The following is a 22,689-nucleotide window of genomic DNA, read 5'->3' as shown; positions in this document are numbered from 1 at the left end:
CTGTGGTCATGGGGCCAGAATGACTATATACACTATATAATGACTATATAAATGTTCAATAAAACATAAAAAAACAACAACACCAAGATGCACATAACACTGTTACCTTCCCCCCGAAGTGGCATCTATTTATCTACTAGAATTTGTATGCTTTTGAACTGCTAGCTGGGCAAGACTTGGGACAAGTAACAGGACCTCGTCCCTTTGTGTGGTGCTCAGGTCTCGAACCTGGGCTGTTGACTTTACCCAAAGTCATAACTGCTGAACCCCTGCACCCTTCAAGACAGAAATACTCCCTTTATAATTGTTTCGTTATATTCCATAGGAAAAAGACCCAGCCAAGTGAGAATATTTTATCAATCATATCACAATGGGATTCAAAGTGAACATAAGCCAAAGAGGCAGATGATATTATACCCTCTTAAAACTACAACCCTAAGAATTAGTTTCTGCAGATAGGAGAAACACAGAATACATTAGACAGTAATTAGTTATTCTAGGTATTAAAATTGCCTACCCTGAGAGGAAATTTTAAAGGCCGGTGATAAGGCTGAAAACCAACAGGTCCTCCTTGTTGTAATATGGCTTGGTGGGCTGCATGCAGACCTTCTCCTACAACTGGAATGGCATTATTATTGCGAGCTGGTTGGTTATTAGGCTGCTGGTTTGCATTGTTTTCATTCTCTTCCTGGTCTCCCAGTAAGTAAGAATGAAGATCCCTAATACAAGATGTAATAGTATTTAATTGAATATATTAACACGAAAAGAATAAGAATGGCAGTAAGCAATAAAATATGAATAAACTATTTTCATGGCAGATTCAAACATTATATTCATTCATTTGTTCAATTTCTATAGCCACCCATCTCAAATAGGTGACTCTGGACACCAAAGGTGTCACCTTAATTAAGTGGCATGTTTAAAAGGAGCACTGCAAAACAAACAATAGCAAAATAATAAGTAGACTAAACGAATGTAATATCAGGAAAGCAGCCTCTTCCCCTTTATTTTGTGCCTTCAAGTCAGTTTTTTTTACTCCTGGCAATTGTGTGGAAAAGCCCTTTCAGTTTTCTTGTCAAGATTTTAGAAGCGGTTGCCACTGCCTGCTTTCTAGGGCTGAGAAAGGGTGACTGGCCCAAAGTCACCCACTTGCCTTTGTGCCTCAAGCAGAACTAGAACCTACGATCTCCCCGTTTCTGTCCTGATGCCTTAACCACTACATTAAGCAAATACATTATCAGAGATAAACACATGAGATTGCTACAACCTCATATTTACTCCTTAAGATCAAAATAACTAAAATTGTCTAAGTCTGCAGCACCACACAGGATAATACATGACTATAGCCATTAGCATTCAAGGAGTTTTCAACAACAATTGAGCAATAAATGCCCAGTTATATTCCATTTAAATGAAACAAAATATTGCTTTCATTAAGTGAAAGTAAATGAAAGTTGCTTAACCTTTACATCTCTGGAAAGCAGTTGGTTCGTTGCTCATCCTTCCCACACAGTGGAGGCCGTATGGTGTCATCCTGAAAGCAGGTGCCATTTTGGAAAGAGTCACATTGTGGCCACTCTGAAATTGCACCCACTTCTGGGATGGCACTGTGTGGTCTCCACTGTGTAGAGGCTGCTTCCCAAAGATCTACCACAAAGGTCTATGATAGAGGGGCGTGGTGAGGAGTGTGTGGGACCCAGCAGAGTGGGAAGCAGGCCCAAGGCCTATGGGGACCCAGTGAGGGGAGAAAGTGAAGCACAGAATGCCTCAGGGTTGGGGGAGGTCTGGGCCAGGCCATGTGTGAGCTGGGGGAGGTACTACAGTGCTAGGCATCCCAGGGCCTTCCACTCAAGGTACCATATTTTTTGGAGTATAAGACGCACCTTTTTCCCTCAAAAAAGAGGTTGCAAATCTAGGTGCGTCTTATACACTGAATATAGCATTTTCTTTGCCTCCTGAAACCCCCCTTCACCAAATGGCCATGCAGAGCCTCTAAGAAGCTTTTAGAGAGCTGCTGGGGGCTGGGGAAGGTAGAAATGAGCAAAAAATGGTCCGTTCTCACGAAAAGTTTGTTTATGAAAAACAAGGTTTTTTTTACGAAAAACAGGCCCGTTTTCATGAAAAATGGGCCGTTTTTTGCCCGTTTTGCCCCCCTGGAGTACTCTGCAAGCCCCCTAAAGGCTATTCATGCCTTTGGAGGGGGATACAGGCCTTTTTTCGTGAAAAACAAGCCATTTTTGGGAGGTTTGCAGAGTGCAAAAACTTTTTTTTTTAATTTGCCTCTTCAAAACCTTGGTGCGTCTTATACTCCGGTGCGTCTTATAAACCGAAAAATAGGGTACGCCATCTGCATAATGATTGCAACAAAACTTGTGACCATAAGGGGCAAGCTCCGTTCTGGTTACAAGAACTACCTGTACTTATCGTCAATGTATATTTTAAAGGAATAAAACAATTTCTCTTGCACAAACTTAAAATATAATATAAATGTTGCGTAGTAATTTATACTGCTTCATTTTTAACACATGCTAAGCCCTTATATGCATATTCTTTTGAGTTGGACTGTAAAGATAAAGCAGGCAAACATTGGACACTCAGCTTCAATTATTTAAGTAATAAAAAGTTTAACTCAATCATTTGAAAGGACCGGACTCTTCACACTTACAATAAGTAGCCAGCAGTAACAGTCCATCCTCGTACAAGCCCCTTCAGCCACTGCCTTGTGTGCCCTTGTTCAAGCAAAGCGGGCAGAACCACTTGAAGCAAAAGTAATTCTAAGGAAAGTTCACTTACAGGAGCATCACTGTGGGAATAAAAGAAGCTGACATATTTTAAACAAACTCACTGTCTTACTGATGCAAATCTAATTGTACTGATGTATTATCATTAGTTGCATTTTTTCTTAAACATTGTTAATTGTGGATATTCCTTCCAAGGCAAAATTAAATAAGTGTTGCATGTCTCCCACATGACTAGCTTGATTCATATTAGGATACAGATCATAACGTGTAAAAAAAAATCCTCCCAATGATAGTCAACTCATATATATGAAAAAATTATGTTTCATAAATGTTTGGGTCAAATATAATGTTAACTTCAGTGGAAAACTTGGGTCTCTTGTTTTTCTTGTTTTCATTTTGGTTTCAATTAACTACATATGCTTTGGTGAGAAAGCCAAGAAGAGAAATCATGATTTGAAGAGTTGCCTAAAACCCAATTTTGTTGTGGGAGAGATTATGAAAGGGGAAACAGTTGAGATCCATTCATATATTATTAAATCCACATTTTAACATCCATCCAAACGAGATAAATATTAATTGATTCACTGTTGTCAGTTCACAGTTATATTACCAGTAGTTCATTGCAAATAAACATACAATGTTAAAGTCAAAGAGTATCAGCTATGGAATGAAATAGTTTTTCTTACCTGTAGAGCATTACATTATATGGTAGAAAGTGAGGCAGCAGATATTTAATAATTCGTATAGGAAGCCAAAGCATGAGCAAGACAATTGAACCAAAGACAATCTGAAACAACAATAAAAAAAAAGATTCTGTACTAACTTTTCTATTTTTAGCTTCAATTTAAAGCAAATTTAAAATGACCATAATTCATACTACATGTTTGACGACAGCAAATTTCTTTCCCCTTTCTTAGCTTCCATTTTTTCATTACCATATTTTGCCCTGACTTTAAAAAAAAAAAAAAGGTAGATAGAATTTAACAGAATCAAAATCCTATCATAATTGTAATTTATTTTTTTTAGAATTTAGGAGACATTTTAGCCATACTCTTTGTAAACAATGTTTAGACAGAAATTAAGAGAGGGAAAAGTGCAAATGCACAATGAGTTTTCTCTAAGAATTTCAAAAACTATTAAAATCTAGGTATTAATTTGGTTATTGATAAGTGGTCTGCTCATAAAGCCACATTTATGAACCAGTAAGAGTTCAACTATAACTATTTTGACCTTGAAATCACATTATCAGGTTCCCTTAATTTTAAAAAGTTACTGTTAATGTGAGTACTCGTATAAAACATAAAAAATAAGAAGTCAATGTAGTGTATACATTGTTAAATAATCTACAGATGCGGATTATGTAGAAAAAACTGAAATTATCTATGACAGCTTTTGTCAAGTTCTATTAGTGTAAGGCACAAAAATGAACCAGACTTTTGGTGATTTAGAACACGTTTCCTTAGAATAAGACAGTAATAAACACATATTTATAAATCATTATTTATGGTTTAGTTTCCTATAGATTCAATGTGACAAAAGTTAAGATATCATCAATGCCTATTAAAATCTGAGAGTAATTATAATTTGTTAGTTGACATGCTGAGTGCAGGGGCAAGACATTTAATTATAAAAAGAATCTGAATGCAGAGTTATTTGTTATAATAAGAAAATTAACATTATAAAGAAACTGGAAATGTAACTTTACCACTGACAAAATAAACCTCCTGAGATGTCTATAAATGGGCAAGTGAATCATTTCTTGAACTGGATTAAAATCTGGATCATTTAAATTCCTCAGAAACCAGAGGACACCAGGTCTCAGTACCTGAAAAGGAAAATTAATAATTCAATGTTTTGAAATTATTTTTCTAATAATTTAATTTCTAGAAATCTGTAATGCTCCACATTAATTTTCAGTATAATTATAGCACCCTCAATTTGTTAAAAACAAGTGAGCCAGTTTTGCTGCTAAGGAAAGATACAATGTTTTAGGAAAGGGTATCAGATGATTCTGATGTAAAAAGCCTGCTGGTTGAATGTTATCTTCATGAGTTGGGAAGCACTCAAACCACTGAGGCTGACTCCACTAGGAAACACCTGGAGCAGTTGGGCCACATGTTGTGTATCCCAATCTGAGCCTCTGAATGAGTCACAATCTTCAGAAAGCTGATGTACTTCTGGCAGCTCTTCAATGAGAACAATCTATCCAACCTAGATTCTGTGTATTTATGTCTTGTAGCCCATGTATCCTGGACTTGTTTCTCTGATCTTGGGCCAACCAATAACCCTCCCAAAACCACTAAAGTTTGGATCTTGATCTTATTATGCTACTCTTCTGCTGCTCTAACTTTGGACTTCTTCACAATCAACCTCTTGCATTTCTGTAAACTATGTTTGTGTCCAACAGCATACAGGCCTGTTTTGTGTGCCATTGCCTGTTAATTTACTGCATTTTTCGGAGTATAAGACGCACCTTTTTCCCCTCAAAAAAGAGGCTGAAAATCTGGGTGCGTCTTATACATCGAATACAGCATTTTTTGCTTCCTGAAGCCCCGCCCCCTTCTCCACTCTTATGGAGGCTTTCAGAGAGCTCCTGGGGGCTGGGAAGGGCAGAAATGAGGAAAAATTGGGCCGTTTTTTGCCCCCCCCCAGTCCCCAGCAGCACTCTATAAGCCTCTATAAGGCTATGTATGCAATTATTTTCACAAAAAACAGGCCCTGTTTTTTGCTTGTTTTTGGCCCCCACCCACCCAGGAGCACTCTGCAAGCCCCCCAAAGGCTACTCATGCCTCTTTTTAAAAAAAAACAAAAAAAAAAGGGCCCGTTTTTGGGAGGTTTGCAGACTGCAAAACTTTTTTCTTTCTTTTTGGAACGCTCTTTAACTGATTGATGAGAATTGATCAAGTGTTGTGCCAGCAGAAACAAAGTCTTAGGTGCTGCAGATTGTCAGCGATTTCCTTCTCCAGCACATGAATAAATACACCTGGAAACATCTACCTACCTACCTCCTCTCTCTCCCTCCCTCCCTAGTTACTGTATTTCTCTCTCCCTCTCTCTCCCCCTCTATATACCCTGGTACCTACCTACTCTCTCTCCCTATCTATCTACTGTATTTTTCTCTCTATTTCTCTCTCACTAGCCCTCTACCTAGCAACCTACCTACTCTCTCTCTCTCCCTACTTCTCTACTGTATTTCTCTCTTTCTATTTCTCTCTATCCCTCTACCTACCTACCCACTCTCTCTCCCTATCTATCTACTGTATTTCTGTATCTCTCTATCTCTCTTTTTCTCTCTCTCTATCTATTCCTTTATCTACCTACCTACTATATTTCTCTCTCTTTCTCTCCCTCTCTATCCCTCTATCTATCTACCTACTTTTTAAAAAATTTGCCTCTTCAAAACCTTGATGCGTCTTATACTCTGGTGCATCTTATACTCTGAAAAATATGATACTTGTAATACAAAGTAAACTACTTTAAACTCAGCCCTATATGTGTGGTTGGTCTGGAAGTCAAGTTTTCAAGAATTCCCTAGCATTATTGGATTTAGCTTGGGCCAGGATTCTCAACATTTCCCAGTTGAAACTATGGTTGAGTCTGTCCATGTATTGTGATATAAAGGAGTTTTCATTGTGTTTTCTGATTATTAGTTGGTGTTCATGGATGTGCTCTGATAATTTAATCCTAACTCCCTCCAGCAACCAACATCCAGATAAGCATGGGTTAACACCACACAAATAATCAAGCAGAAACAATAATTTAATCAAAAAACAACCAAGGAGAAAACTACACTCCCACTAACACTGGCAGGGCAACCTATTATATATAAATAGGGAGTAGACCCATACTTACTAGCACTAGTTGGGTAACAAAACATCTGCAAGCAAACAACCAAGCTCAGAGAGAACCAAGGATGACTCAGTTCAATCCTCAGCTACATATATTCTTTTTTATTGTATTTATTTTAACAATGATGCCGCAGTTGTGGGGTTTACTGTATTTTGTTGATTGGCCAAAATATTTTAAAAATAAATGCAACAGAGCCTAGAAGAAGTTTGACATTTTGGAGAAGTCTTACAACAATGAAGCGGGAATCTGAGCAAAAGATTGTTTAAAAAATTTATAATATTCACTGTGCAGTGTTTTGCAATTATCATAGTGAGTGCTGACAATGAAAGCAAGTCAGCAAGCTATTTCAAAGGTTCCAGGGTTTCATCAATGGTATGATGTCAAAAAAGACAATGGTGGACACTTCAATCAAGCTAGTGACACTCTACACTAAAACTAACCATCCAAGAGCTGGTTTCTTGGTAATTATAATGTTACATAAATCTCTCTTAAAATTCTAAGCTACGGCAATAGCAGTAACTAATGGATTATTTATCAAATGTCACTGACTCAAAGCTTTTGCATTTCTTGCCCATGCCAGATTAAAAAATCTACCTGATTTGCTTCACTGTTCATTTACATTTAATTGGGCAGGAAAATAATTCTCTCATGTCCTCTAGAGTTTTCAACATGTTTTTTTTTCTTTCCTCGTGGCAGCTTTAAAATGATGGGCAATTGATTATACAGGGAATTTCCCCATCTAATACAATTAACTTGACTATCTCCCAAACTTGAACAATATTCTGAGTTTGACCTTCCCATATTTAAAAGGAACCTTAAAATTATTCTTTTAGGGTAATATGATGTTGGAAAAATATATTCTTTTCAGCTGTAGTACCCAATTCCAATTTAAATTAAGATAGTGCCCAAGTTAAAAGACATTTGAAAATTTTTATACATGCATTACACTGTGTTGTGATTTTTTTAATGTCTAATGTAGCCCATGAACATATACGTGCATGTGAAATAATACCACTATTATTGCATTTCATTCTGACGCTTTGTATAAAGGCCCATGACTTACATATTTTAAAAAAATATAGAGTTGAAATTTAAATAAATATAAATCCGATACATATACAGAATCTGCTAGCTCTACTGAACCACTAATCCTACTTTGTTTAGAGCTCTACAAAACTGCTTCCCTTCCATCTGGCAATTTAAAAAATTGTCTCTGAGCTTGTTTCCCCCACCACCACATTCCCTTCTCTTCTCTTCTTTTCTTTTGCGCCCTTTCTTTTCAAAGTGTAAAACTGTGGGCTGGGATTTTCTTGCTTTACTCATCTTACATAAACTGGTTTGGGAAAATGTTTAATTGAACGTGATACTAATGGGTTTACAAAATTAAATCTGCATAGTATTTAGCCTGATTATTCCTGATCTCAATATATTTTGGCATGAAAGGCTTACTCAGATTGTTTGTTGATGAAATAATACAGCTGTCCTATATACATTTTTAATTTCTTTTAAAATTAGATTAATTTGAACACCCAATAGATTTTTGCAAAGACACAGATGAGGAAAACTTTTATCATTTAACACCCAGATTTTCAATGTATTTCCAATACTTACTTCTCTCAGGAGGAGGATGAAGGATGCAAAATAGAAGACATATACCATTCCGACTAGCCAATGTAGGAACATTGTAGTGCCAGGGGCAGACTGAAAGCTTAATTCTCTATCCTTCAAAGTAGCATCAAACATTTCCTATGTAAAAGATAGCAATGATATTTTTCAGCCTTTCAATCTGGGAGTGACTCATAGCTTTACAATGACAAAAAACACAAACCTTTCACATGTTCTCATAATAAGAAAACACCTGTAGAAATTCCATTATGACACTGGATGGCCTATCAATTATATTTCATAGAAAAGTGCAGCACTTCATTGCATTTGGAAAATACATCTATAGTAAACAATTTTCGCTAAGAGCTAGACAAAACCTAAAATCTAAGCTACATGGCTTAGGACCAGTGTATCTGCGAGACCGCCTACTGCCACACACCTCCCAATGGCCGATAAGATCCCACAGATTGGGCCTCCTTCGGATGCCGTCAGCCGGACAGTGTCAGCTGGCGGGCCCCCAGAGGAGAGCCTTCTTTGTGGCTGCTCAGACCCTGTGGAATCAGCTACCCCCAGAGCTCCGGACCTTAACCACTCTCATGGCCTTCAGGAAAGCTGTTAAAACCTGGCTGTTCCGGCAGGCCTGGGGCTGTTGACCTTATTGTTAAGGTCCAGCCCCGATTAGATCGAATACGTGTTGGGAATTTTAAACTATTCTTTTTATTTTTATTTTATTTTTTCTTCCTCTTTGTAAGCCGCCCGGAGTCCTTCGGGATTGGGTGGCCTATAAATTCAATAAATAAATAAATAAATAAATAAATAAATAAATAAATAAATAAATATTAAATTCCAATTGAAAAATATAACCTCTTCAATTTTCCAATTCCAATTTACAAATACAGATAGTCCTCGAATTATGACCACAATTGAGCCCAAAATTTATGTTATTGAGACATTTGTTAAGGGAGTTTTGCCCCATTTTATGACTTTTCTTGCCACAGTTAAGTGAATCACTGAAGTTGTTAAGCTAATAACAAGGTTGTTAAGTGAATCTTGCTTCCTCATTGACTTTGCTTGTTAGAAGGTCACAAAAAATGATCACATAACACTCAGACACTCCAACTGTCTCAAATATGAACCAGTTGCCAAGCATTTGAATTTTCATCATGCAACCATGAGGATGCTGCAACGGTTTTAAACATGAAAAATAGCCATGACTAACTTTTTCAGTGCTATTTTAACTTTGAAAGGTCATTAAACAAACAGTTGTAAGTTGAGGTCTACCTGTATAACTTCTCTCAAGCAAAATTATCACTGCAAAATAAAGCAATGGTTTCCCCAAAAATGCTAATCTTACCAGCGAACAAATGTCCAGCCACCAGCCACAGATAAGAGGAAAAACACCTATTTCTACCACCACTAATAAGGACACCTGCAATACAAAAAAGTCAGATAGTTTGTATATTCACAAGTACTGAATATTGACTAAATTCATATTTATTTTTATAACTTTCTGCCTACAGATTCTATTTTATTAAATATCTGATTTTTAAGACTGTCTTACCTTGACGACTATGTAGCACACACCAAGCAAGCGACGTGATCTCTGAAATTTTACAAGCGCTGCCACACCCTATATAATATGGTCAAAGAAATAGATATATTTCATAGTGTCATATTATTTTATGGATATGAGTATTAATTCACAGGAAATCATTTCAGTCAATAGGACATTCTGAACCCCACACAAATAGAGTAGTTAATCCACTGTGCTTCCAATACTCCACTACAGAGGAAGCTTGATACTAATAATCTAAGAATGGAATTTCTACCAGGGGCAGGTTCTGGCAGCCACTACTGCTAGTTTGCTCAGGGGCGCGGCACGCATGCGTGCTTGATGTGCACTGCGCGCTCATGCGCAGCACCACTAAAATTTCTCTGCGCATGCGCAGAAGCAAAAAACATGATGGCAGTGCTTATGACGACGCTGAGAGAACTGGTTCATGGGTGTGGCAGGCCTGGGTCGCTGCCAGTTCCAGTGACCCAGTTACTATCGGTTCAGCCAAACCAGTCCAAACCGGTAGGAACCCACCTCTATTTTCTACCCCAAAATAGATAAAGTAAAATCTGCTACAGTGGTGGGATTCAGCCAGTTCGCACCTATCCGGGAGAACCGGGTGTTAACTTTCTGAGCAGTTCAGAGAACTGGTTGTTGGAAGAAATCTCATTTTGGTTTTTTCCATTTTTACGGGGCTAATCCTATAAGAAAGGCAGGAAGGAAACATTCTAGTGTTGTTTCTAGCCTAATCTTTATTGTCCTGCTTACAGAAACTGCCTCTCTGGTTAACCCTTATTACATTGTAACAGCTAAAGCAAAGCGCCCATTGTCGTGAGTGACTTTGAGTTGGCTACTCCCATACGGTCACATGACCACTGGTCGACGCCTACCCAGCTGGTCATTAGGGCAGAGAACCGGTTGTTAAATTATTTGAATCCCACCACTGATCTGCTGGTAGAGTGACCAACCAATGTTCAAATGTTGAGATTTATATAAGTATTTAAAAGGATACATGACTGACAATTAATGAAACTGCCAGCAGCACATAGCCAACGATAGTTGTGATTAGGCCTTCGAAGTGAGAAGCTTGAACCTAAAAACCATAAACACACAACATGTATACATCAAATAGACCACTTGGGGAAGACCTATAAAACATTGCACATACTATACATTATAAATCAACCCTCAGATTTTCTGTTACATGTGTATTTCATTCCTAAATAATGTTAATTTTAACACAAATTTTAACACTAATGATGCTGATATTTATTATTAGCTGACTTTATACTACACAACTGCTTAACTATGACAGGTTAATCAAACAATTATAAACATACTAGATTTATATCCTGCCCTTTTTGTAGACAAACTCAAGTAGGCACACAGTGTTCCTTTCCTATTTTCCTTCCAGAACAAACCTGTGAGATGATTGGGCTGAAAGAGAGTGAGCGTCCCAAAATCATTCACTGAACAACTACAGCAGAGGGTAAACTGGATTGAAAATCCTAATCAATATTCACTTGATGCTCCACCCAATAATCATAATCATCCTCCCACCCAAAGCAGCTCAGTGAAAGATTTTTATCAGGTAGAAATGTCTTTCCTCTGGCCATACCATAGTTTGTGCCTACCACTTAACATTCCCTTTCCCCAAATTCCTGGAATGTGCACGTAATATGCGTTTAAGAGGATTTTTTGCTTTTCAAAAAGAAATAACTACTTTTCTTTTGTGCTTCTGCTGAACATGGGGACAGAAAATTCTGTCCAAAAATACATATTATGGGGAAAACTGGGTGCCCTCTCACCTCTATCACAATTTTTGCAGAAAGGAAAGTTAAAGGAATCACAGATACATTCCTTCCCTATGTTTTTGGTGAAAGTTGTGCTTGGATTTCTTATAAAAAACCAACACATCAGATAAAAATCACCCCTCCTTTACTCCAGGAAATCTGGGAAACCAGTAGGAAAGAAGGATGATTCATTTCATAAGTAAAACTTCTGTGGGATTACAGGATCACTTACATATTCTTCAAAGCCAAGCCCAACTATAGAGAAGTGTCCGATGTGATAGGGGCAAAATGCTAGGAGAAAAAGAAATTGGTGACAAGTGGCTCTTTTTGATAAATATACATCTTAAAATTAACTATTAGATATAATAGATGTAAATAACTGGATTTATAAATTTGCTATATAAACATGGCCCATGTTATGCCAAATAACAATTTAGTGCAAATGAAATGAAACAATTTAGTGCAGAAACCTCTTCAGCCTGTTGTCTTGTTTTATTATCTGGATTAAACAATTCTGGTCATGATTAGCTGTAATTGGTTAAAAACAAGTCAACTTCAGAATTAAGCTGACCATAATTACAATTAACTATAGTTCTGAATTCAGAAACTTGATGAATTAAAAGCAGAAATGAAAGCAGAAATATCAGCCTCTTCTAGACAACGAGAGCCATGAGTCCAAGTCTCTATGTGGACCAATTATTTTTGGGTGAAAATATAATTATTCAATAAACAAACATTTGATTAATACTGTCTGGATTTTATAGATTTTGTTTAAAAAATTGCCTCAAAAGGATTAGTTTTCATAGCAAAACTATTTTTCTATGGTTTCAGTTTGCATGGATTATAATTGGCATGTATTAGAGTAAAAATCAGATGCAACAAATAATGGTATGAGCACATTCATGGGTTAAAAAAAACCATTTGATGCTATATGTAAAATTATAATTATGCAGTCACTAAATTGCATGCAGGCCTACTATTGAGTCAATTTTCTTTGAGAAAGATAAAAATGCTATTTCTTTTCCTAACAAAAACACATAATTAGTAGTTAAAATCCATGCAGCTCTAGTATAATTTTTACCATATGAGAAAATATTCTGAAATAATTGAAAATGCTGTAACTTACCAAAGACAAGTATGAATAGTGTGTTTAATGATACCACCCAAAACACATGTTCCTGAAGAGGTAGGGAAAAATGAAAAGTAACCATACAAATCTAACTGATAAGCAATATTATCTTCTATTGTGTTCTTCTCATTCTGCTACTAATTTCTTTTCTAATTTTTCTACAGTGCAATGCAGGGTTTTCTGCAATAATTTTTTTTTATCTGTAGGCTGCACATTCACATCATCACGAGAAAGGTTAATGCATTTTCTGTGTTCAATTTGTATGGCTGCCCATCTCAAACAAGTGACTCTGAATGGCAAACTATCATAACATCAATTAAAAGTTATAATCACCATACAAAAAGTAAAAACATATAGCAGAAGTATTATTATAATTCATATATGTTAGCATAGCTAGGAAATGGATCCTTTCAGACACTTGGGACCCCAAACCTGGGCATATAAGCAGGTCTCCAAGGCCTTCCGAAAGGCTGACAGAGATGGAGCTCTCCTAATAGCTGGAGGGAGAATATTCCAGAGGGCAGGCAATAGGCAAAGAAAAAATACCAAGGAAGACAAACATTTCTTGGCTGTCACGAGTCAGAATTTGCCCATCCTGCTGGACCAGATTGGACTGGTAGAAACTGGGAGAGAAGATGGTCTCTCGGATAACTTGGTCCCAAGCCAGGAAGGGCTTTAAAGGTGAAGCACACCCAGAAACACACTAGAAACCTGTTGTGGCCCAGCAGGAGCCGTTGGAGCTGCAAACAGACTCCACCAGCGAGGGGCCTTATGAGTCGGCTCTGGAAGAGGTGGAGGATCTGGACAGGGTTCCGACTCCGAGCAGGGCGCAAGAGGCTGGTTGGCCACCAAGAGGCGCCTGAGGCATGGAGCAGCGGTGAGAGTGTGCTCCTGACGTCATGCCTTGGAGTAGTGATGAGGAGACAAGGGAGGTGGTTTTGGATGCCCGGCAACGCCAGGCAGATCGACATAGAGAGCAGCTACGCAGTTACAAAAGATAATTGGACCCAGGTGATTGTAATTAGGCTCTTCTCAAGATTGTATTTAAAGAGAGACTGGGAGGAGCCTGGTTTTGCAGGATTCAATATCATTCCTAACGCTGGAGAAGCTATTATCTATCGAAGTCTGAGTTGCTATCAAGGTTCTTATCTGTTTGTTATGCTTGGCTTTCAGCCACTGAGGTTTTGGTTTCTTGCTAATAAAGTGCTGTGACATTCCAGTTAAGCGTGTCTCGGCATGCGTTACTGGACGGAGGAGGGGGTCAGAACAGAAACCAATGCTGTTCATGAAGTAATGGGTATTATATATGTCAAGTAATTACTATCTGTGCAGTAAATATGTCACACACACTATTAGGTTTTTTTAAAAACTTGGCATTTCTAAAAAGTATGTGGTATATTTAGCTGACACTATATTCAAAAATTTAACATATTTGGATTTTACTTGCTAGATCAGAACGACAGTACTAACAATAACCATTACAATTCACTTACCAAAAAAACTAGGGATCCATCAAGTCCAAGCATCTATAAACAAGAAATAATTTTGAACATTAACTGACGTAGCCTATAGCATTCAAGAGGCTGCTAAGTTTTAAAGAACAATCTATCCTCAACTTATTGGAAATGTGCAAAAGTTAAGTTGGGTTAAAAGTGACATACCAGGTGGGTTGATACACTGTGTTCAACCATTAATTATGGTTTATAAGTCAAAATGGTTGAGTTCACATATTATGCTAATGGATCGAACACTGTGAATTAGTACAATTTGTACAGCCAATATATGCTGGTCTCTGACCACAATAAGTTTGTTTTGATGAATCTAATATTTTTACAAAGAATCAGAAATGCATTATCTTCTATTGCTATTTTCAACTGGAAAAGCAACTTCAAGAATTAGAGAAATAGCAAAAGGGAAAAGGATACTTTATAAAGTTATACTTTAAATTTTTCATATTCTAAATTGTTTCAAGACTTTTTACAAAGCATATTTTCTTTTAAATACGCCCTTTTTACCAACAATATTCTCTGTCTTCTCCAAACTGCTGTCTTTTCTCTCTACTAAAGGGGTGAGGGGACTTTTTTTTTATTATTACAGGTTGCTTTGTGTCGATTGTATACTCACTCTCTCCCATGTAAGTTCTTCTGCTGCTCGATCCCATTCCAATGCATTCCAATTCATGTCATCTACAGAGAGTATCAAAATATTGTTAAAGGAAAAGAAATTGATATATTTGCTATAGTCTTCAAGGAGAACACTATTCATATTTGCTCCAGGCTTGGACAGTTCTAGTTTGATGGTTGGGTATATTGTGATGTTATCTAGGATATGTTTGAACTTCTGGAAACAGAGGAATTGGAAAGGATTGTCTGTTCTATAAACACTGCTACTGTACATGTGATCTAGACCGTTACTCCTAGCTTATTCAGGCAGGAAAGGGGTGTGTGAATGACTGGATCCAAAAGACTGGATTTTCTCTTCTTGGACAGAGGATATGCTACTAGCATTGATAATGTTACCCAGTTTGGATTAATGAAACATCTGACACCAGTGTCAGAGAGGAGCAAGGGCCCCTCATTTCAACCCTGAGCTAAAAATATTTTCCTTTATTGATAAGCCACCTGCCTTGAAAGAACACTGTGTTGAAGAAGCAATCCCTCTTTCCAGTCCTATTGGAGAATTATCATCCTATTTCCATATACTTCCCCTTTGTGGAGAAAACTGTTGAAAATGTATTGTTTTAGGTGCAGAAGATTGTTGATGACATCTGGAGTCTTTTTGACCGGATTCAAGCCTTAGTACAGAACAGAAGCAGCACTCTTGGGACCCAGTGAGATCTAGGAGTTGGGAGCTTCCCCCCTCTTGTTTCTGTTAGACTACTTCACATCCTTCAGTATCACTATGATACATTATTGAACTACCTATAAGGTCAGTCTGCTGGTGGTTCTACTCAGTGCTTATCAATGGGGGGCAATTGAGCAGATAGTTTCCACCCCTGCCTGAGCCAGAACTTGGTCTCTGGAAAACATGAAGGTCCACATGGATAGAAACAAACTTCAGATTTAACCTCAGAAAGACAAAGTTACCATTTATCCAGAAACATCCTGATCTGTGAACATTCCGGTATTCGTTCTGGACAGAGTTGCTCTACTAATAAAGAAAGTGATCCACACTTCCGCTAAAGAAGGTAGAAACTCTGATTGGAAGCTTTGACCAAGATGCTCAGCCTACAGTGATACATGTCATTATCACTTGTACAAATTAACTGCATTGTGGTCTATAAAAGAATTTAAGTTCACAAGCTACAGTTGGAATATAAGATTGCCAAGCTACCAGTAGGTGACCGATGCTTTATAAATATTACACCACTTCTTCAATTGCTGCATTGGTTATCACACTATTTTTGATGTAGCCAATCTTATATGGCTTGACTCCAGAGGCTATTATCTCCAGATATAATCTGCCTAGTCCATGCCTGCATGCAGAGTGTATAATTAGAGACCTGTCCCTATGTAAATTCAAACTGTCAGAGACAGTTCTGACCTTGGCAAAGAAATACCTGTACAAATAAATAAATGCAGGATAACAAGCTGTACAATTAAATAGTCCTCTTATAATAACATGCAAAGAAGTACAAATATTTTGGCAACTGTAAAGGTGGTCTTTTCAATGTTTAGGTAGATATGGTCAGCTGCTTATCAGAATTCAATAGAATAATTATTATAATTTACTCAATTATCAGAAAAGTCTGAAACTTCATTTTACTTGCTGTATTGTTACCGTAATACAAAATGCACAGTGATGCTTTTAAAATGTAATTGTGTTTACTAATATTATACGATCTGAAGAAGAAAAAAAAAAGTATAGTTAAGTAATCTTTGAAATTATTATTTCTTCCTAGAAAGTAACCCTTGAAATAAATGGGCCACAATATATAATCGGTATACCTTGTCCTCCATTGTTTGCGTCTGCTGCATCTTCAACTACAACGTCTTCTTCATCTTCATTGTCTTCTTCTTCTTCGTCTGGCTGTTCTTCTAGGATTTCTGGATTTTCACCTACAACTACATTCTCAGCAGGCTGGTCCGCAGGCTGATCAAGTACAGCATTTTCAGCACCAGCGTTTCCTACACCCTGAGCCTGAGTGCAGAGAAATCAACAAAAATTTCAGTCGAACTAAGATGATGCACTGTACTTTTATCAAGGAAAATTGTTCGAATATTCTAAACAGCAAATGTAGAAACAAACTTCTTTTTAACAAGGCCTCGTTGCTATAGAACAGGGATGTCAAGCAGGGATTTCATTGAGGGCCACATCAGGGTTGTGGAGTGAAGGTGGACGTGGCCAGGTTGGCCATGGCCAGCACATCACTTGTGTCAGGGGCGCCTATGGGTGGCCTGAGCGCTGTGAAGGCCTTGTGCAATCCTCTGTCAGTGAAAACGGAGCCCAGGAGGGCTGCAGCCAGCCCTCCTGAGCTCCATTTTCACTGGCAGAGGCACCGCAGGCTAAGCACACTGCAGGCCGGATCCGGCCCATGGGCCTTGAGTTTGACACCCCTGCTATAGATTAATACTCAGACCCAGCTGGGAGCTGATTTGGTCTAATAATTAAGGCTTGGTTAGGAACCAAGAGACCATGAATTCTAGTTCTGCCTTAAGTTTAAAAGCCAGCTGAGTGACTTTGCACTAGTTACTCTCTCTCATCCCAGAAGGTAATAAACCAATTCCCGCTGCAGCCAATGGATCAACACTCAGTTGTCCTGAAAAAAAAGATATCCTGTATTTGCAGGAAAACACTAAGGTGAAAAACAAAGGTTGCTATAGGGAGATTCTTAACACTTCAGCACAGAGCTATTCTACAGTTCCCTCTATAGTATGAAAAGTAGATCCTAGACTGTATGTGGCCTCTGATGTCCCCCTACTCTCCTTGTTTTGCATACATTGGTGTCATATTCCATGCAACCTACCAATCAGCTGAGTGTAGGCTGCAGGAAAGAGATCCCTAAAGCCCATGAATTGCATTAGAATCAGGGTGTAACTGCAAAACTCCAGTGTATATTATGAGTAGAAATTTATATGAATATACAGTATATCAAAAAGTTCCTGGCAAGTTTTAAGTTCATGGTTTCCTTAGAAAACAATACGCTAAACTGAGACTTAAAGAGGAAATAACTATAATCTGACAAAGGCTGAGTAACCAAGCTTCAGATGTAGAAATTATTCTGGACTATATAGCAATGTGTTCATATATCACAAATTTAATTGTTTGAAAACTTCAAAAGTTTATAAGACTGAAAGCCTTGGCTTCCTTGATTTCACATCACTATTATATGACATTAGAATACATTGGGAGAGGAGTCTTAATTTCATATGCACAATATTTTAAAAGTGTGGAAAACCAAAATCTCCCAGTCTCGGCAACTTCCAGATATGTAACTTCAATTTGTACAATTTTCAGCAATGGTCATGCTGCATAAAGAATTCTGGGAATTGAAGTCTATACATTTCCAAGCTATTACAGTTATAATCTGTGAAAATTGAAAACAAGCAATCTGTAATCTATGATAAATGAAACAAGACAACGTCGTAAACTATGACTTGGCTGGTTTTCTATTTGGTACATTAAGGTGAAACTCCTCTTCAAATCTACCAGATGGCCTTATGTGACAACTGAGAACTAAGTGTTTTGGTAATGGAACAAATATGTGTATTTGAAATGACAGATATAACTAGGGTGAGATATAGGTACAAATAGGTTGCATCTTTGGTTGACTAGTAAATTACTGTAAACGGGGAAAAAAACCAACTCCAGTATTCTAGTAGTGTATGCTTTGTAACAGCTAGAGGATTTCAGAGCTCTTTCCAGAAAAATATTTATATATTCTCCCTTAATTTAAATTATAGTGGGCTTTTTTCCAGAGACTATTTCAAAGCTCTCCTCTTAGCAGTTCTAGAAGTATGTTCAATTATGTCTACATGCATCAAGGGAATCTGAGTTCTTAGACCACTTACTGTAAGTATCTGTTAATACTCGTATTTGTTGACAACTCTATTGTTGAATATCTTTAAGCATCTGTTGATACCTGTTGATACTCTACTTAGTATCAACAGAAGTTAGAGGGATGGGAAAGGAAAAGTGCCATGATAATGATGGATTTATATGTTCTCTGCCAGGAGAGAAATTTACAGTAACTCTTCTCCTCCTGCAGAAGTAAGGGACCACTTAAAATAGTTACCCATTATTTATGGAAAGATTTATGGAAACCAATGAATTTCTGAGATGGACTGGAGATTTTCCTAGCTATCAGAGGTCATCCTGTTGAGGCTTTAGTCATGCTGCCAGAGTAACAACACAAGCCATTTACATATTTTCTTCTACGTGCATTTTTCAACCTAATAGAGACCATAAGGCATTGTAATATGCAGCAAAACAGCAGATGATAAAACATGCTGAACCATGACTGGAAAATATATGCTTGAGAAGTCACCATCAGGAAAAATGAATGTGTATGAGAGCATCTGATTATGTATGAGAACAGTACAGCAGCATATTTTGCTTCCCAATAAAGGAGAATATGTTTTGCTTCTTTTGTTGCATCTTCAAATACCCATATAGTAAAACTATTTTGTACTGAGACAGATAACATTTATTCAGAAAATGCCTGAGCCTGCTATGATAGTTTCATGAATGAACAACCTGGATGCCAAATTTCAGAGCAATTCAAGTGGGACATTCAATTCTGAAGGATCAGGAGCTGAAGGTTAAGGATGTGGACAAGATGCTTGAAACTTTCTGACTGATTATTTACTCTCAATCTGTTCACCGTTGGTGTTTTAACTGCTGGTGGAATGACCCAGATGGTAGATCCAGACTACAATAAATGTTATTCAATAACTATATGAAATTAGTAAGGGGAGTCATCAACAGAATAGAACAAAATTCCATTACAGTGTCAATGACAACAGTTTTACATCTGTTATACCAGAATCAGAAAGGGTTACAAATATTTCAGTCAGTGTCTGGATCATGACAAGTAATTTGAATCTTCTAATAAGATTGATGAAGCATTGTTAACTGAAGAAATATGATCACTTCAGGCATGAATTCAAAGCCTCAACACTTGATAACATAATGCACTCTGTAAACCATCTGAAAGCTATGGATAGTATACCACATAGCTGCAAGCTTGCTCTATGATACACCTAGTAGAAAAACTGCATTAGCTACCACTTTTATGCTGAGGTTAGCCTAAAAAAGTAAGTCTAGGAAATCTGAAAAAATGCCTTTTCAGATATTAGAGGCCATGGTGGTTGGACCATAACTCTAATTTAATTGCCAACTTTGCAAGGATTGAAAGCATTGTATGCTCTTGTACAATGATGGGAATGCCAAAGCAAATTAAAATTGTTTTTAAATATTTATGAAATCTCACGAGAACTAACGATCCCAGGAAAAGTCTGCCATTTTTTTGAAAATGTTCTTTTTATTTTAGGAGCAATGGATACCATCTGGAAGTGTTCCTGGAAACATGTCAGAAAACAACCAGTCCTTCATTAAGATCCATATATTAATCTGCATAGGTCATTATAGTCAAAATGTATTTTAATCCTGTAGAGTGCTGTGAATTATTTACATGATGAAAAATATGTAAATATTTTAAATTTGTTTTAAAAGAAAATGTGCATTTATTCATAAACTTTATTATTTCAAAATAATGAAAAACAAGTCTGTTTTCCCAACAGCAGAAGGAGGTAGTTCATAAAGCTGCTTACTGAAGCTCATTCTCATGGTAAACAATGATTTAGTAATGTGGTTAAACATAGCCTTTCTTTGACATTTAATAAGCATAAGAAATAAAGCATCAGTGTTCAATATCATTATAAACATACCACTCTTTGGATTACCCTCAAGTCGTATAGCTAGTGCTAGAAAAAAATGTTTTATGCAACAGATTATATGAATGGATCCAACATGTTTGATAAACACTTCCAGCTGTTTAAAGATAGGAAAAAGAAAGAGAAAAGGCTTACATGTATCAAAAAAATTCAAACTGGGGGGAGTCGACCTGAAGTTCTCCAGCTGGACAGATGTGGGGCATGTGAGCTCTGAAGAATCTCACATGAACCCTGTCTGACAAACTGTCTCCGAGATCCGTTTTTGGATCAGAACCCCCCTGTGGGGGGTGAAGAAGGGGCAGCATCTCATCAGACCCAGAGGGAGTGCAACAGGTCCCTCGTAGGTCAGAGATTTACTCTCTGAATCGGAGCCAGGACGGCAGCATGGCAACATGGCTGCACAAGACGCTGGCTCCAGGCCAAAGCAGCTGAACAAGAGCGGGCAGAGGCGAGATGAAAGCCTGGTAAGATCTATTAACCCACAGTTATAAATCAGAATTTGGAAAAGGCAAAGAACTTTGAGAGCATAAATTATATATATATATATGTGTGTGTGTGTGTGTGTGTGTGTGTGTTCTGTTTTTTTAAAAAAGGAGGAAAATATGTTAAAATTAAATATGTATACTGAAAAGGAATTATAAATACATCAACATAAAATGGAGCTTGCTCAGAAAGTGAAATACACCAAGTAAATGAGATGAAGAGTGTGAAGCAGAGGAGAGAGGTAAGGGAAGAAGAGAGGGATAGGAGAGAGGGCGGCGGGGGGAAGAGGAGGAGAGAAAGGAAGAATGGAGAGGGGAGAGAGGAGGAGAGAGGAAGGGGAAGTAGAGAAGAGAAGGGTGACAGAGGAAGCAAGGAGGTAGGGAGGGGGAGGAGAGAGGGAAAGGAAGTGATGGATAAGTACAAATATGGTGTTTGGAGAGCAGAAGAGCCAATAATTATTTTTGGGAGTTAATGGTAAGCTGAATTAATGTAAACATTTCATAATACAATGCGATGTTGCCTATGTAATAGTATACATGTGGGTTATACCTTATGAAAATGAAAATATATAAAAACTGAAAGTTACTGCATATAAAGTAAACAACGTTACCTCATTCTGTTGCCCAACACCATTAATGGCTTGCTGCTGATTCTGTTCTAGCCACTGTGGTGCACCTCCATGGACAATTTGTTCACGTAACCATACAAGGCTGATAAACGCACAGAGTGTGCACGTCACAACAAAACAACCTTGCAAACAGTCTGCCAATAAATTCTCCCTGTTGAAGAGATATCCAACACATTATACAACAGTTGACATAACTGTTAGTAGAAATCACTGCTGCTGATTGCCTCTACTATCAAGTACCCATAAGGCAAAAAACATACTTCGGTAGCTTGTAATTATTTCAGCTTCAATCTAATCTATCCATTTCCTTACAAATTAGTCTGCTATTGAATAAAAGTCATTATCAGCAAATTATAAACCGCAGGTTTATTCTATTTTATATTAATAACCATGCTAATTATGGTTATATCATACCAATTAATATAAGAACTCCTTAGCCATTAATTTTCTACGAATAATTAATATTTATTTATTCATTCATTATTAAATTTATTTGTTGCCCATGTCACTGTGGGGCTACTCTGGACTGCTTAAAACATTAGAATGTAAAATTACAAAATATTATAATATTAATATTAAAGTAATATTATAATAGTTCATATTTGTACTTCCTAGTGGTTTTTGTATCTGACAAGTAGTGCATGAATACAGTATAAAATTGGAATGAAAACCACAAATCATTGCAGGTACCTTCCCCATATTATTGGACATTAGCATTATTAAATAATATTTCCTTTTATAAACATTTTAAACTAAACTGAAGTGATTTTTAACATCCAGCTTAATGTTTAAAGTCTTACTTTATTTACAATTTAAAATAATGGTCTGATATTCTTTCACAATATTATTAATGTGGCTTATATATATATATATATATATATATATATATATATATATATATATATATATATATATATATACATATATATATACATATATATATATATACATACATACATACATACATACATATATATATATATATATATATATATATATATATATATATAT

The 22,689-nt window shown here is 37.0% G+C and overlaps 1 protein-coding gene across 1 annotated transcript in view; it reads right to left on the bottom strand.

Moving 5' to 3' along the window:
- Positions 1-22,689, bottom strand: part of MARCHF6 (membrane associated ring-CH-type finger 6) — a 57,439-nt gene that overhangs the window by 13,433 nt on the left and 21,317 nt on the right. The window contains exons 6-19 of the mRNA XM_032219281.1: positions 21,661-21,829; positions 16,620-16,812; positions 14,797-14,858; positions 14,166-14,198; positions 12,670-12,721; positions 11,776-11,834; positions 10,763-10,843; positions 9,757-9,825; positions 9,550-9,624; positions 8,202-8,336; positions 4,447-4,566; positions 3,428-3,528; positions 2,666-2,803; positions 518-719 (exon numbers count right to left, since the gene is read on the bottom strand). Coding sequence (XP_032075172.1) covers positions 518-719; positions 2,666-2,803; positions 3,428-3,528; positions 4,447-4,566; positions 8,202-8,336; positions 9,550-9,624; positions 9,757-9,825; positions 10,763-10,843; positions 11,776-11,834; positions 12,670-12,721; positions 14,166-14,198; positions 14,797-14,858; positions 16,620-16,812; positions 21,661-21,829 — 1,489 coding nt within the window. The remainder of the gene's footprint in view (positions 1-517; positions 720-2,665; positions 2,804-3,427; positions 3,529-4,446; positions 4,567-8,201; positions 8,337-9,549; positions 9,625-9,756; positions 9,826-10,762; positions 10,844-11,775; positions 11,835-12,669; positions 12,722-14,165; positions 14,199-14,796; positions 14,859-16,619; positions 16,813-21,660; positions 21,830-22,689) is intronic.

The sequence above is a fragment of the Thamnophis elegans genome, chromosome 6, assembly GCF_009769535.1.
Source record: "Thamnophis elegans isolate rThaEle1 chromosome 6, rThaEle1.pri, whole genome shotgun sequence".
Lineage (NCBI taxonomy): Eukaryota > Metazoa > Chordata > Lepidosauria > Squamata > Colubridae > Thamnophis > Thamnophis elegans.
Note: the sequence above shows the minus strand (reverse complement) of the source record. Positions and strands in the feature narration are given on the sequence as shown.